Genomic DNA, 14,910 nt, shown 5'->3' with positions numbered 1-14,910 from the left:
ACAAATCCCATCATACACGTCTAGCGCATTATTGCGCCAGGTGTATGATTGGGCCCAAAAAGTTAATGAAAAGCTGGTAATGTTTGCTGTAATAAAGGAACAGTTTTAAAAAAGCAAAAGATGACAATTAAATCTCCCAATCACAGTTTTATTGCCATCCATTTGATTTATGAGTCGATATACAATCTGAACATACAATAATCTTCAAAAATGACACAAACTCCATCCATACTCGCACGCACACAAACATTCGAACACAAGTTTACATGCACACCTTGGCTCAGCATAGAAAAACTGATGCGAAAGTACAGTACGGTAACTTACTGTACCCAAAAGACATCATAAACTATGATATTCATGCAACATCTCAAGTGTCAATGGTTGTAAACATCAACAGTCCTTCGCCGTAACAGTTTGCACGATTACATTTAGTGACACACAATCACTCAAACTCCTGATCTCTGATCCTTGTAAATGGGTTGTTGTGTTTTTTTTTTTTCCTGACCAACTCACCGTCCTTCTGGTGTTCTGTACGTGAAATACCCTGCAGATTATCTACATCACTCAGATTATCTGGGCTGCAGCCAGATCTGTCCATGAAATAAATAAAACAATGTCAATAAAAGAAAATAACGCATTAGGCCGCTGAGCTTTAAAACGTGAGACTTGACTCAAAAAAGCTATTGCTGGGTACAGAGATGTAGTGAACACACATTCATAACACTGTCAGAGGCACTTTTAAGACTTCACAGGAATGAGAAAACAGTGAGGATGATACACAGCAGTGCGTATACGAAGGTTCGGCAATAGCTGCTTCAATTAAAATATAGAAAAATAATGACCAAATTAGTTTAGCATTGTGTCTTGCTCTTTTTCAAGTGTGTTAAAACACAAACACTGCCTATGATTTGGCTACTTCCATGACAAAAATACACAGAAACAATAGTGCATCAAAAGCAAAATCAATTGACACAAACACTTTTAGCTAAAAAAGATAGTTCACCATTTACTGTCATATGAGCTTCTTTCTTCTGTTGAACACAAAGAAGATATTTTAAAAAAATGCTGGAAACCTGTAACTATTGACTTCCATAGCATTTGTTTATTCTACTATAAAAGTCAATGGTTATAGGTCTTCAAAGCGTCTTATTTTGTGTTCAACAGAAGAAAGAAAACTATTAAAGTTTGGAACCAAGAGTAAATAATAAATAAACTTGGGTGAACTATCCCTTTAACTGTCATAGGTTTCAATTGGGTTGAACTAAGAAGCTTGTAAAGAAGAATTCATACATAATAAAGCAGGTTACTGTGCTGTAGATAAAAAAAAAACCTTCAAATGAATTAGAATTATGCTTGTTTTTTTTTCAGGTGGTTGTTTTGTCCGAGGCGGTGTGCTGTTTGGACTGAATAATGCAACTCGATCAGAATAAGTTGAGCGCGATGAAGTATTTTACTTTAAAGACAGAGGTAGATGGAAGCATTATTTGGGACGGTATACAGAACACTAATTATCTACATCTTCAGTTGACACTGGATCAACCGTTGTGTGCTTGGAGAAAGAGATGTGTGCGATATACTGATAACGTCAGTCATTTTGAGCCAATAACGCATTGGCTAATTGATAATAATAATAATAATAATAATAATAATAAAACACTGAGTTGGAGCACATAATTATTACCTTTAACGTGATGGAATGGCAGCAGTTAAAACCCCCAGCTTTCCAATTGAGGAAGACACGATGTATAGAGTGAAAGTTAAACCACAGTTAAACCTGACTTGCACATAAGAGTCTTCAATTACCCCAGTCATGTGATCCAGACATGGAAAATGATTGGCTCATCACACAGCAAGTCATTGCAAGCACCACATTTGATTGGCTGCTCTGTTTGTCAGTCATTACACGATGGGATTTGGAGCGATGCGTTGATTACGTGACCTTCTCATGCTGGATTTGATAGTAGCACGCCTGAGTCAGGAAGAAATCAGAAAGAGAAATATTTATTACACTATATCAACCTATATAATCATTATAATTAATTGAACCTGTAAGTGATAGAATCTTAATTATTTATTAAATGTGTAACCCACCTAAACCTACCCTCCCATCCCGGAGGAGCCCCCAAGTGTAACCCACCATTCCTACTGCATCCAACCCCCCTCCAGAGCTGGGATCAAACTGATGATTCTATGCATGGGAGTCAGTTGCTCTAACAAAAAGGCTAAAGACCATGACCTCTAGTGTCTGCCACTAGAGCACCTTTCAATTTCAGAGTATTGAGGTTTACAATTAATAAGATATTATAATCTTACAGTTCATTAAGATTTATAAGTTTATTTTAGAGACCTTTTTTGGAAAATATAAAGACTCCACCTATGTTTTTTGATTGTTTTCGCCTCCTAAATCATACGTTCAGCATCAATTTTGATGAAATAATCAAGTTTCATTTTCATCTATCTTGTGTGTTTACTAAGTTAAATAAACATTTGCATTAAAAAACAACAAATTTTCTGTCTAGGTTTCTAAAAAAAAGCTATAATTTAGCATCTTTCTCTGCCTTCTGGTCAAGTCTGTTGCATTGGTTGTTTAAATGCATGACAATCTTCAAAGCATTGAGTGATTTGGGATGTCACTTCCACTTGTGGAACACTTTGGAGGGCAATGAGGCATATATTCTTCTCTCATTAATTGGTACAAAATGTTTAGGATACACTAATAGTAGACTAATACAATGTCAACACTGTTGTTGTGATATTCCAGTGCATTTCTCATCCACATTTGAAAACTCTACTATGATAAATTTATGTATAATTCCGTTTTAGACATGCCATGAGGTGCCAGCATACGAAGCTAAACCACATATCGATAGAAAATGTCGACTCAGAGATTTAAAAAGTTTTACAAAAACAAACAATTAGCAAAATAATCAAAGGCTTTGGTTGAAAATTAATAATAATTATATATTCCAATGAATATCTGGCCACAATTACGATAAAGTCCTACTAGTCTGAGTGTGAAACATTGTTAAACCCAATGTTAGATCTGGAAAATAACTGTGAATTAAAAATGTGAAAATGCGTACCTTGAGGGTGGTGAACATGATGCCATGCTCTCCATGTTGTACACATGGATCCATTAGGTCCTCAATGAGACTGACCTCTGACCCCAGATTCCTTATCCTGTGTCAGTTAAAGACATGCATCGTTTATAATAAAATGCCATTTTCTCAGCTTAAACTGATCAGTTATATGGACTGGACATGCAAAAAACCTCTCTCATCACTTAGACCTGGTATGAAGGAATATCTTAGATCAGGGGTGTCCAAACTCGGTCCTGCAGGGCCGGCATCCTACATATTTTAGTTCCAACCCCAATTAAACACACCTGAACCAGCTAATCAAGCTTATTCCAGGTATACAAGAAATTTCCAGACTGGTGTGTTGAAGCAAGTTGGAGCTAAGCTATGCAGGACACCGGCCCTCCAGGACGAAGTTTGGACATCACTGTCTTAGATGAACTTATCACAATTAGTCTGCTAAGACACATCGACATTTATATCTAGCAGTAGATTTTAAGGGGAAAAGTCATCTTGTCAAATTTGGGGTGATTTTTTAAATAAATTAACAAGTATTCAGGGGTGACACGGTGGCTCAGTGGTTAGCAAGGTTGCCTCACAGCAAGAAAGTCGCTGGTTTGAGTCCCAGCTAGGTCAGTTGGCATGTCTGTGTTTGCATGTTCACCCCGTGTTTGTGTATGTTTCTTTTGGGTGCTCCGGTTTCCCCTACAGTCCAAAGACTTGCGCTATTGACCTTATTCTAAAATGTGGAAGTGCACCCCTGCTGAAAAATCCAGCTTAAACCAGCCTAGGCTGGTTGGCTGGTTTTAGCTGGTCGACCAGGCTGGTTTTAGAGGGGTTTTGTCCATTTCCAGGCTGGTTTCCAGCCATTTCCAGCCTGGTCTTAGCTGGTCAGGCTGGAAAATGACCAGCTAAATCTAGCAAAACCAGCTTGACCAGCTTGGTTTAAGCTGGACATAACTGGTTTTGGCTGGGCTCCCAGCCTGGCTAGGCTGGTCAAGCTGGTTTTAGCTGGTCATCTCCCAGCCTGACCAGCTAAGACCAGGCTGGAAATGGCTGGAAACCAGCCTGGAAATGGCCAAAACCCCTTTAAAACCAGCCTGGTCGACCAGCTAAAACCAGCCAACCAGCCTAGGCTGGTTTAAGCTGGTTTTTTTAGTAGGGACCTGTTTTCGCGATTGTTTCAGAACTTCTGATTCAGTCGCCTATGGGAGAAATGACTAGGAATAATAAACGGCAGTAAACTACTTGCTCTACAAACAAATGTTTGCATGACTATACAGACCAAGTAGAATAATATAATAAGAAAATATCATTATCAGTTTTTATTGTCTAAAACTGAATGGAAGTGAATAAGACCGGAAGTCTCGGGCCAAAAAGATTTAAATGGCTGCACCCGCTCGATGGCGAAGAATAAGGTAAATTAAATAAACTAAATTGGCCATAGTGCATGTGTGTGAATGAGTGTGTATGAATGTTTTCCAGTACTGGGTTGCAGCTGGAAGGGCATCCGCTGTTTAAAACATATGCTGTATAAGTTGGTGGTTCATTCCGCAATGGTGACCCCTGATGGGACTGAGCCGGAGGAAAATGAATGAATGAATAAATCTTTAGATGCTTTTGTTTTTAAAAACAGGGCCTTACAAATCACATGACCTCAATCTTACCGTGCACGCAGAACAACAAAGAGGAAGACAGGAAACAGGTCATCCATAGACCACAAGAAATCCTGTTTCAGGAGTGCGAGCACTTCCTGGGTTATTTCCTCGAAGGTCAGCTGGATCACCTGAAGCTTGTCTGAGGGCGTGAACGTTGTGCTGTTGAAACAAAAAAAGGGAAGCAACATTAAAACAATTATCAGGAAAAAAGTGTAAAAGTTATCATGCAAAAACTGTTGTAAATCAACCTTATTTGCTGCAAAGTCTCAACTGCTGAGGCGAAACAGGCGTCTTTAGTGCTTGAGAGAACCTACAAACATATTGTACATAAAGTTTTAAAGCAATAGTTCACCCAAAACACATCTGCCACTTGTTCCAATACTGTTTGAGTTTAATGAGTCTTATAATCTTTCTTTCCCAGGACCATCACAGAGATCTCCTGTACAGTTTCCCAAAACTCATTTAGGCCTGTTTGAGTTCCTTATTAAACATGAAAAAAGATATTTTGATAAATGTTGGAAACCTGAAACCATTGACTTCCATTGTATTTGTTTTTACAATGGAAAACAAAGCATCTTATTTTCAAGTTTCCAAATTTGCACTATTTGGAAGTCAATAGTTAACGATTTCCAACATTCTTCAAAATATCTTTTATGTTCAACTCTTTTTAGCCTAAAAATTAAAATAATAAAGGTTTGCTTTAAGGTGAGTATGTTTTAATTTTTTCATTTTTGGGTGAACTATCCCTTTAAGTCTTATTGCAGCTAACATTGTCAGCATTTTGCATGTAATGGGATAATTCTGAGATATACAGTAATTAAAGACTACAGAGTAGGGCTGCATTATTGTTATTATTATATTAATAAATGCATTAATAAATACTAATAAAGTAAACTGCTTTACAGTTTTCTGTGGAGTCTAGCAGTATTCAAGTACACAAATTAGAAATGTCAAATGTAAAAGAACACTGTATAGTCTTCATCGTATATACAGTGGGGAAAATAAGTATTAGGCATGTCATGTTTTTTTCCTAGGAATAATATTTCTAAAGGAGTTGTAGACAACGAAATTGAACCAAGTTTCAGTAAAAACACAAACAATACAAACATAAAAAGATAGCAAAACAAAAAAAAAATCTGGAAAATGAGTTATGTTTAATAACAATGGAATGACACAAGATGAAAGGACTAAACTACTGAAATGTATCTAATAATTTATATAAAAGGCTTTTTTAATGATGGTAGCTTAAAGACGCCTCTTACTGTATATGAAGAATGAAGTCGCATGAATTGCTTATGTGTGATTTTTTTTTTTCATAGACTTCAAGGGCCCTATCATACACCTGGCGCAGTGTGGTGCAAGGCGCGGCGCAATAGTCTTTTGGTAGTTTCAGCTTGGCGCAAGACTTGTTTTGAGGCGTTGCGCTACGCTGTTTAAATAGCAAATGCATTAGCGCTCATTTGTGCGCCCATAGGCTTTCTGGTCTAAAAAGGAAGGCGTTCTGAGGCGCACTGCTGGCGCGTTGCTAATTTGAGAAACTAAAATAGATTTTTCATTAGACCAAAACTAACCCGGTCTAAACTCCGGCGCAGAGTTGCGCCTCGCTTACACACTGCTTAATACGCACAAGAGAGCAATAGGCAAATATCTTTGCATATGAAAAAATGTAAATATTAAGGATATATATAGGATATAATAAGAATAGATATAGGATATAAAAATAAAGGATTAAAATATTACAAAACATTATTTTCTAGCCTGCATAAATATGGAAAATCACTGCTTTTATGCCTTTATCTCGGGAGGCTTTTTCAGTTCATTCATAACAATTTGCTTTTGTATAATGTTATTATTATTAGCAGTATTATTTATTATATCCATATGTATATTTGTTTTACTAAAAACAAGCTTAGATTTGCCCACCTGTCAGATTTTAGACCATATTGGGCACAGCATGTAACTCAGGTTTTTGAGCACACTTCGTAATAATTGTTCATTTATTCGTTTGCTGGAAATTAGAACTGAATTTAGAAATAGTTTTGAAACGAATATTTGCGCTTAACAAACGCAATTAATTATTTATAGACTAATTGATGTCCGTGCGTAAAGGTTTCCCTATCCGAGAGCGAAAGTGAAAGTAGTTCCATTATCTCTCATTCTCACACAGTAGATGCTCTGTTTAACAGTTTTCTGTTAAAAAAATCTGTTAACTGTTTGCTAGTGAAATGCTCAGTTTTCCCACTTGAAGTAACTTTACATCCTGTAAATAGCGAATGCGCTTATGGCGCGACGCAGCTGACTCTTAAAGGGAATGTGAGATGAGATTCTAATTGGTTTATTCTCAAAACACACCTATAACTCATTAAGAAAATAAACTCAACCCTTTTAGACCATGCGCCATGGCGCAAAGCGGATTTTCCCGTCCTTAAATTAGCAAACATGCGTTCTGACACACCCTGAAAGAGTTTGCGCCCTGCGTTTTGCGCTCTGTGCATGGACCATCAAAATAGAGCCCCAACAGAGTGTAAAAATCTTGGTGGTTCTGTGAATCTGGTCTATCAAATCTGATCTTTAATTTGTATTTTATATTAGATTTAAATGAGATTTAGCTGGGCCATTCCACAGCTTGATTTTCTTTCTCTAAATGCATTTAAGAGATCCTTTGGCTGTTTTTTGGATAATTTTCTTGCTGAAATGTCCACCCTGGTTTCATCTTCATCATCCTGCTAATGTAGATGTTGGACTGAAGAAGCTAATATTAATTTACACTGACGATGGACAGAGGGTTGCTGAAGAACTACTGAGAGATTTCAGCAGCTGTCTGGGCTTTCACTGCCTTTCTGCACCTCCCTTTCTTCATGTGTTCAATACATATTCCCTGCATCATCTCATTTTAATATGCATAACTTAATTTGTAAACTAATTAGATGTTTTCTTTGCATATATGGATTTATATATATATATATATATATATATGGCCTTTAGAAATATGATCTCTGAGAAAAACGGTGACGTGGTCAATACTTATTTTCCCTGCTGTACATAAATACAATTAATCTTTCTTAAAAGTTAACATTTTAATTTATTGTGTCTGAATGCTTGAACTGGCCTAAAATGCTAACATGAGCCTTAGGAAATCATGCAAATGCTAAAATATTTGGTAACATTGTGGAGTCATTGCAAAATGTAACCATAAATCACAGCTGCGTCTCAATTCACATACTTACTCTACACTCTTAAAGTATCTACTTTTTTTTTGTAAAGGAAAAGTATATACTTTCAATGTGTAACAGAAGAGTATGCAAGCTTTGGGACATACTACTTTCATGTCATAGATATATACACTCGATATCGCATAGGGACCCTGAGCATGCGTCAATAGCGCCGCCACATTGGTACAGTGCTCCCAGGACAAATGTCATTCAACAGCACTAGTCAAGACAGTGTTATTACGTGAAGATGCGGGACTTTAGCGGTGTCTACGTGTGTAGTAACGAGCAAACAAAGAAAACAAAGCACAAAGGCAGAACATTTTTTAGGTAATATTAAGTTTTTTTCTGTTTTTGTATGTTCTGAACTTTTGTGCTAATCAGGTAACGTTATTGATGATAACAGTCACTTACTGCATTCACCATAAGGCAAAGCAGCTCCAACTCGCACTAAACACTCGACTTATGCTAGTTTTGTTGAATAAAATCAGCAAACAATGCAAAATAAATATGACAACGAGATGCTGCGCTGCCAGAAACCTGTATTATTGTCGGCTAACGTTAGTGAAATAGTCGTTCGGGGGATTCATTCACAAACGAATCGCTCCCGCCGTCTGTATGAGAAGTGAAAGCAGGAGAGGAGCTGTGTTTCAGGACATGATTAGATTAAATTTAACAGGGAGGGTGAATAGTACATTTCTGTACATACAAACACAAGCTTTTTGTCAGGAATGCCCGTGCGGTCACTGATCCATCAATGTAGAAAAGTGATGTAAAATTATAATTTGCGTAATTAGAAAAAAAAATTACATACTAACATCCAGGAAAACTCCCGATCATAGATATATGTGTATATCTCTGGCTTTGGATGGCCACAGTCCTCCACTGTACCTTGGTCCCGCATTCATTTCAAAGGAGCGCTACCCTTGATGGCGGCGCTATTCACGCATTCCGTCCAATAGACAACAATAGGCCAGGCGACATCTAATGTATATATCTATGCTTTCATGTTAACGGGTTGTTATGTTGCTTAGTTACATCCCCGGTCAATCATCTCAACATATCTTCCACATTTCTTGTCATATTTAATTACTGTTCCTGCCTTATTGAGGAAGCAGCAGCAGGATAATCTGCCATTCGCAAGTCTTTCATGCAGAGAAATCTCCTCAGGTCTTTAGGTGATTATCCATTCAGAAGTTAAGGTACAAACATATCTTGATAGAAGTTAACATTGTTGTTGCAGTTAAAATACTAATTCTATTTTCAAATACTATTTAGGATAGATAGTATGCGAATTGGGAGGCAGCATAAGTATTTTTGAATTATGGCTACTGGTCAACTTCTGTATAACCCTGACTCCACATTGCAAATCCTATTGCAAATGCACACATTACGATATCGATGCTGAAACAATATATTGCGCAGACCTACTACAGAGTCTCTCATGTAACAGAACATACAGTATTTCATTATTACCTGTTGTTTTTCTCCATGTATTGTAACAGTTACAGGCCAGAACTTCCTTTGAAAACAAGAACAGAAAAATGGATCACTCCAGGATATTCAGATCTATTCCTATCTTACGCAGTTGTGCGGCGGACTCACTGTTGGACCCCGAGGAAAGCCAGCAGTGCCAGATCTGGCTGTTTGTTGAGTCGCAGCACACACTCCCAATACACATCGTCCTCTTTCTCTTTCTCTAGAGCGTAGAGCGTGAAGAGAGGAGGATAGAGACGTGGCAACAGCACCGGCAGGAGGAGAGCAGAGCTGCTGACCACACACCTGACAACATGTAAAGCACAGTACAAATAAATTAAACAGAAATTAGGAACTGTTTAGATCTTATTACAAATCATAATTGATGGTTTCTCAGAATTTGGTCAGCTGGTTTAAAATTTTTTTAATCTCACAACTGTAATTATAATTCATTCATTCATTCATTTTCTTGTCGGCTTAGTCCCTTTATTAATCCGGGGTCGCCACAGCGGAATGAACCGCCAACTTATCCAGCAAGTTTTTTACGCAGCGGATGCCCTTCCAACCGCAACCCATCTCTGGGAAACATCCACACACACTCATACACTACGGACAATTTAGCCTACCCAATTCACCTGTACTGCTTGTCTTTGGACTGTGGGGGAAACCGGAGCACTCGGAGGAAACCCACGCGAACGCAGGGAGAACATGCAAACTCCGCACAGAAACGCCAACTGAGCCGAGGATCGAACCAGCAACCCAGCGACCTTCTTGCTTTGATGCGACAGCACTACCTACTGCGCCACTGCTTCGCCCCTCATTATAATTAGGACTCATAATTTTAAAGTTGTCACAAGTAATAATTAGTATTTAGCATCTCATTGTGCTGTTACCCCTTTTAACAGTTTATAGTTATTATGACGGAGCAGGGGTGTCCAAACTCAGTCCTGGAGGGCTGGTGTCCTGCACAGTTTAGTGCCAACTTTCTTTAACACACCTGCCTGGAAGCTTCTAGTTCGCCTAGAAAGAGCTTGATTAGCTGGTTCAGTTGTGTTTAATTGGGGTTGGAACTAAAACATGCAGGACACCAGCCCTCCCGGAACGAGTTTGGACACTCCTGATATAGAGGGTTACTTAAAGACGCCTCTCAAATGGAGAACGAAGTCACATGCATTGCTCAAGTGTGAGTTTTTCACAGACTTCAAAAGAGTGTAAAAAATCTTGGTGGTTCTGTGGGGCTCGTCTACCAAATCTGATCTTTATTAAGTATTTTCTATTGGATTCAAGTCAGGTGATTGGCTGGGCCATTCCACGGCTTGACTTTCTTTCTCTGAAAGCATTTGAGATTCCTTGGCTGTGTTTTGGATTATTCTCCTGCTGAAATGTCCACCCCGGTTTCATTTTCAACATCTTGCTAATGTAGATGTTGGACTGAAGCAGCGAATATTCATTTACTCTGAGGAAAGGCAGAGGGTTGCTGAAGAACTACTGAGAGATTTCAGCTGCTGTCTGGACTTTCACTGCCTTTCTGCACCTGCCTTTCTTCATGTGTTCAATACTTCGCCATTCGATTTTATTACACATAAATGTTTTCTTTGCATTTCTAAATTTTTTTGGTTGTTACCAACATCCGGGGAAAATTTCAAGTCAAAAACACCTTATTTCCCCCACTGTACAACGTCATAACTGTAATAAGATAAAAAGAAAATATATTTATTCTCACTGTGTATACTGTAATTTAAATCCTGCAATTATTATGACTTAATACCTCATTTGATATAACTATGAGTGTCATAAATTCAATTAATAATAATTAGTATCTCATAATTTTATGACTTATTTTATGATTCATAATTCTCAATGTTTTGTCATAGTTTTGCCATATGACTTCTTATGAATTCCTTTTCTCAAAATTCTTATTATCTCACAATGTCAATTTATGATTTCAACTTATCTCCTAATTAGGACTTAGTATCTCATAATTGTGTTTTTCATTCAAACATTTTATGTAATTGTATGTCAAATTCTAATCTTAATCAGTGGTGGAAAGAGGAAAAAAAATGTACTCAATTACAAGTACTGCTACATTGCTGAAATTATACTCAATTACAAGTAAAAATACTGGTGTTAAAAAGTACTCAAGTAAAAGTACAAACTACTCTTCATGAAAACCACCCAGAGTACAAATTACTTTTTTAGCTGGTGGCATTGCTGGAATTATCCATAATTGCTGAATCAGACAAGATCCAGGCAATAAAAAAAACAATTCGCCCGCCCGAAAATATATATACACACACAAATAAAATAAATAAAATGTCACAAAAATTAAGTTGTAAGTCTTCTTGTAACTTTATAAACATTATTAACTTAACTTATGGGATAACAAGTAAGCCGGATGGTACAACAGAGGGCAGGTTTCATCCACTGATTTTTATGTGCTTTTTGGATATGCACATAAAAAAAAAAAAAAAAAAAACGGTTGATGAAAACACCATGATGTACATACATTTTGAAAATGTCTGCGAATGGACAAAGCAGCAGGCTGAGCACATTGTAAAACATCTAAAGTGCTGTTTTGGTCATTCTAAAACGCCTCAACCATTTCAGTATTAGTGTTATTATATTATTAATGACCTCCAGAAATGTCTGCACTTCATGTCTCGAGCCTTCAAACGCCAGCGCACGTTGATTGCGTGTCAGGATTGCCTTCTGAGGTGCAAGTAATTTATTAGATGAAGATAATACATTCACACAGCTTCTCCTTCCGCAGCAAATTCAGTTTTTTCTTTTGATATTTGCCGCTAGTTAATCCGGAAGTGACGATTTTGTTTTCTTTGACTTGTTGGACGGAAGTGCTGCTTTATTTGCACGTCTTTTATGCGATATTCCAGTGTTGGGCATAAATTAAATTAGAATTTATAGAAGATAACAAAGCTATTCACACTGCATCAGCACAGCTGTCCCCTTTCTTCCCTCTGTACCTGTAGGTGAACAGCTTCTCCGGGTGTGGCCATGGGCATTCATCCTCTGCTATTTTTTCGTCATTTCTGTTGTCTTGAATCTCCATATGTCAATCGATAACTTTGTGACTGTATGATGACGGTCAACTCACGTAAATCTGCAGTAGCCTGAATTTTTTTTTTTTCAGTTTAAATAACGTACCAGGCTTTTCATTGGTCCGTTAATATGAGATTTTTTTTATTGGATACTGAAATGCTGGTCAGTGGTTGAAATATTGGTCCCACTTTATATTAAGTGGCCTAAACTAATTTGTACTTACACAGGAATTAATAGATTGTTACCATGTACTTATTGTGTAAATACATGTATTTACTATGTACTTATGCTTGATTAAATACATGTATGTAACTACATCTGTATTTAACTTTTGTAATTACATTTGTAAATACACTGTTGACCATCCCTTACACCTTAACCCACCCTTAAACCTACCCATACCACCAAACCTGTCTATAACCCAACCTCTATCCCAACTCAAAAGCACCACAAGTGTTCTCAAGTACATTATAAACACAGTAAGTACATTGTATTTATTTTTTGATGGAGGTACATAGTAGTTAAGAACATTTAATATAAAGTGGGACCGAAATATTAATTAAATTATGGTACTCCGTAACAAATTGTGATTTTAAAAGTAACAAAGTAAATTACTAGCTTAATACAAGTAAAATTACAAACTTAAAATTCTAGTCATGAAAGTACAAATACCCCAAAAATGTAGTTAATTACAGTAATGTGAGTGGTTGTAATTCGTTTCCTCCACCTATAATCTTAATTTCATGGAATTATAATGCCATAATTATGATTAACCAAGGCGATACAGTGGTTCATTGGTTAGCGCTGTCTCCTCACAGCAAAAAGGTCGTTGGTTCGAGTACCGGCTGGCTCAGTTGGCATTTCTTTGTGAGATTTGCATGTTCTCCCCATGTTTGCGTGGGTTTCCCCCGGGTGCTCCAGTTTCCTCACAGTCCAAAGACATGCGATACAGGTGAATTGCTTAAACTAAACTGGCCGTAGTGTATGTGTGTGAATGAGTGCGTGTGGATGTTTCCCAGTACTGGGTAAAACATTTGCTAGATAAGTTGGCGGTTCATTCCGCTGTGGCGACCCCTGATAAATAAAGGGACTAAGCCGAAGGAAAATGAATAAAGAATGTTTTTTGTTTACATTCCAGTTAAAAGCTAATTGTAATATGAACAACTGCAGTTGCATAGACCACCCTTAGAGTCCTTTAATACTATTTTCCATACCCAGGTTTAGGAGACTCCAGCAGCTTTCCATCAGCGTCTGTGCCGACCTTCTTTTTTGGAGGGTCGGCTAGTGAACCTCCTTCTTCTGGCAGTTCGGGAAAGAGAAATCTAAACACAAACAAGCATGTTATTTAAAAGACATGGAAAAGCACACTTCCTTTTCTGTTTTACAGATCATCTTACCTGACGAGCTGAAAGATACGGCTGAGATAGGACTTGATCTCATTGACGGCCTGCGGTAATAACCTGCGGTTTGCTCCAACACCAACATACGTCATCCGGTATACCGAAACCAGCGTCTCCACCAGCCGACCCAGAGGATGCAGAGGAGTATCACATGCCTGAAATGAAACACACATCATGGGTCTGTGATATACAGAGCAAAATAATCAGTGGTACAAAAGTGGTAAATATACAGTAGGAAGCTAATGTGTTGGAGGAAAGTGTGGTTTAGCATCAGTTAATAAATACAATGTTTACCTTCACCAGGTACCGACGGATCGTGTGGTACACCTCTAATGTTACAGGACCCACATGTTGAGGGATGCACTCAAGACTCTCTAGTGTTTTGTGATGTGAGCGGCTCAGCAACTCTGGACTAAAATACGAACATAAACATTCAGTTTTGACAAATTAAACTATTACATATTTTTAAATTCATAATTTTTGGGGGGGGGATGTTGCAGTTCTTATTCATTTTCTTCGTTAGCTACCAATTATATCATCTTTATTTTGTAAAATCAAGTGCTCCTCTATTTTTTCCTCAGTCAAATATCTGGATATACATACTGTAGCAATAAGGTCAATAACAATCACAATTAACAATATGCACAATTCAACAATTTTAGGCAAAATTATGCTGTCTCATTAGGTCTCACTCGCTGCCACGTTTTGATTTCCAAACACTTTAAAATGTCTAATAATTAGTTAAAATTTCATATTTCAATATTTGTATAAGGAGGCACATCTCCACATCTCAACCGGTGATTCTGATCACTGTTTACAGTCATCGGACACTTTATTAGGTACACCTGTCCAACTGCTTGCTAAGGCAATTTTCTAATCAGCCAATCACATAACAGCAACTCAATGCATTTAGGCATGTAGACATGGTCAAAACGATCTGCTGCAGTTCACACCGAGCATCAGACTGGGGAAGAAAGGTGATTTAAGTGACTTTGAATGTGGCATGGTGGTTTATGCCAGATGGGCTGGTCTG

At 37.6% G+C, this 14,910-nt stretch overlaps 1 protein-coding gene across 6 annotated transcripts in view; it reads right to left on the bottom strand.

Annotated features, from left to right (window-relative positions):
• Positions 1-132: 132 nt before the first annotated feature.
• als2b (alsin Rho guanine nucleotide exchange factor ALS2 b) overlaps positions 133-14,910 on the bottom strand; it is a 64,946-nt gene continuing 50,168 nt past the window's right edge. For all 6 annotated transcript variants that reach the window (XM_009302176.5, XM_073953671.1, XM_009302175.5 and 3 more), the window contains 9 exons: positions 14,172-14,289; positions 13,875-14,032; positions 13,692-13,799; positions 9,550-9,726; positions 9,421-9,466; positions 4,984-5,045; positions 4,745-4,894; positions 3,084-3,180; positions 133-1,969 (listed from right to left, as the gene is read on the bottom strand). In XM_009302176.5, the coding sequence (XP_009300451.2) occupies positions 1,931-1,969; positions 3,084-3,180; positions 4,745-4,894; positions 4,984-5,045; positions 9,421-9,466; positions 9,550-9,726; positions 13,692-13,799; positions 13,875-14,032; positions 14,172-14,289 (955 nt within the window). In that variant the 3' untranslated portion in view covers positions 133-1,930. The remainder of the gene's footprint in view (positions 1,970-3,083; positions 3,181-4,744; positions 4,895-4,983; positions 5,046-9,420; positions 9,467-9,549; positions 9,727-13,691; positions 13,800-13,874; positions 14,033-14,171; positions 14,290-14,910) is intronic.

Source organism: Danio rerio, chromosome 6 (assembly GCF_049306965.1).
Source record: "Danio rerio strain Tuebingen ecotype United States chromosome 6, GRCz12tu, whole genome shotgun sequence".
Lineage (NCBI taxonomy): Eukaryota > Metazoa > Chordata > Actinopteri > Cypriniformes > Danionidae > Danio > Danio rerio.
This window is presented reverse-complemented; position numbering and strand designations above follow the sequence as displayed.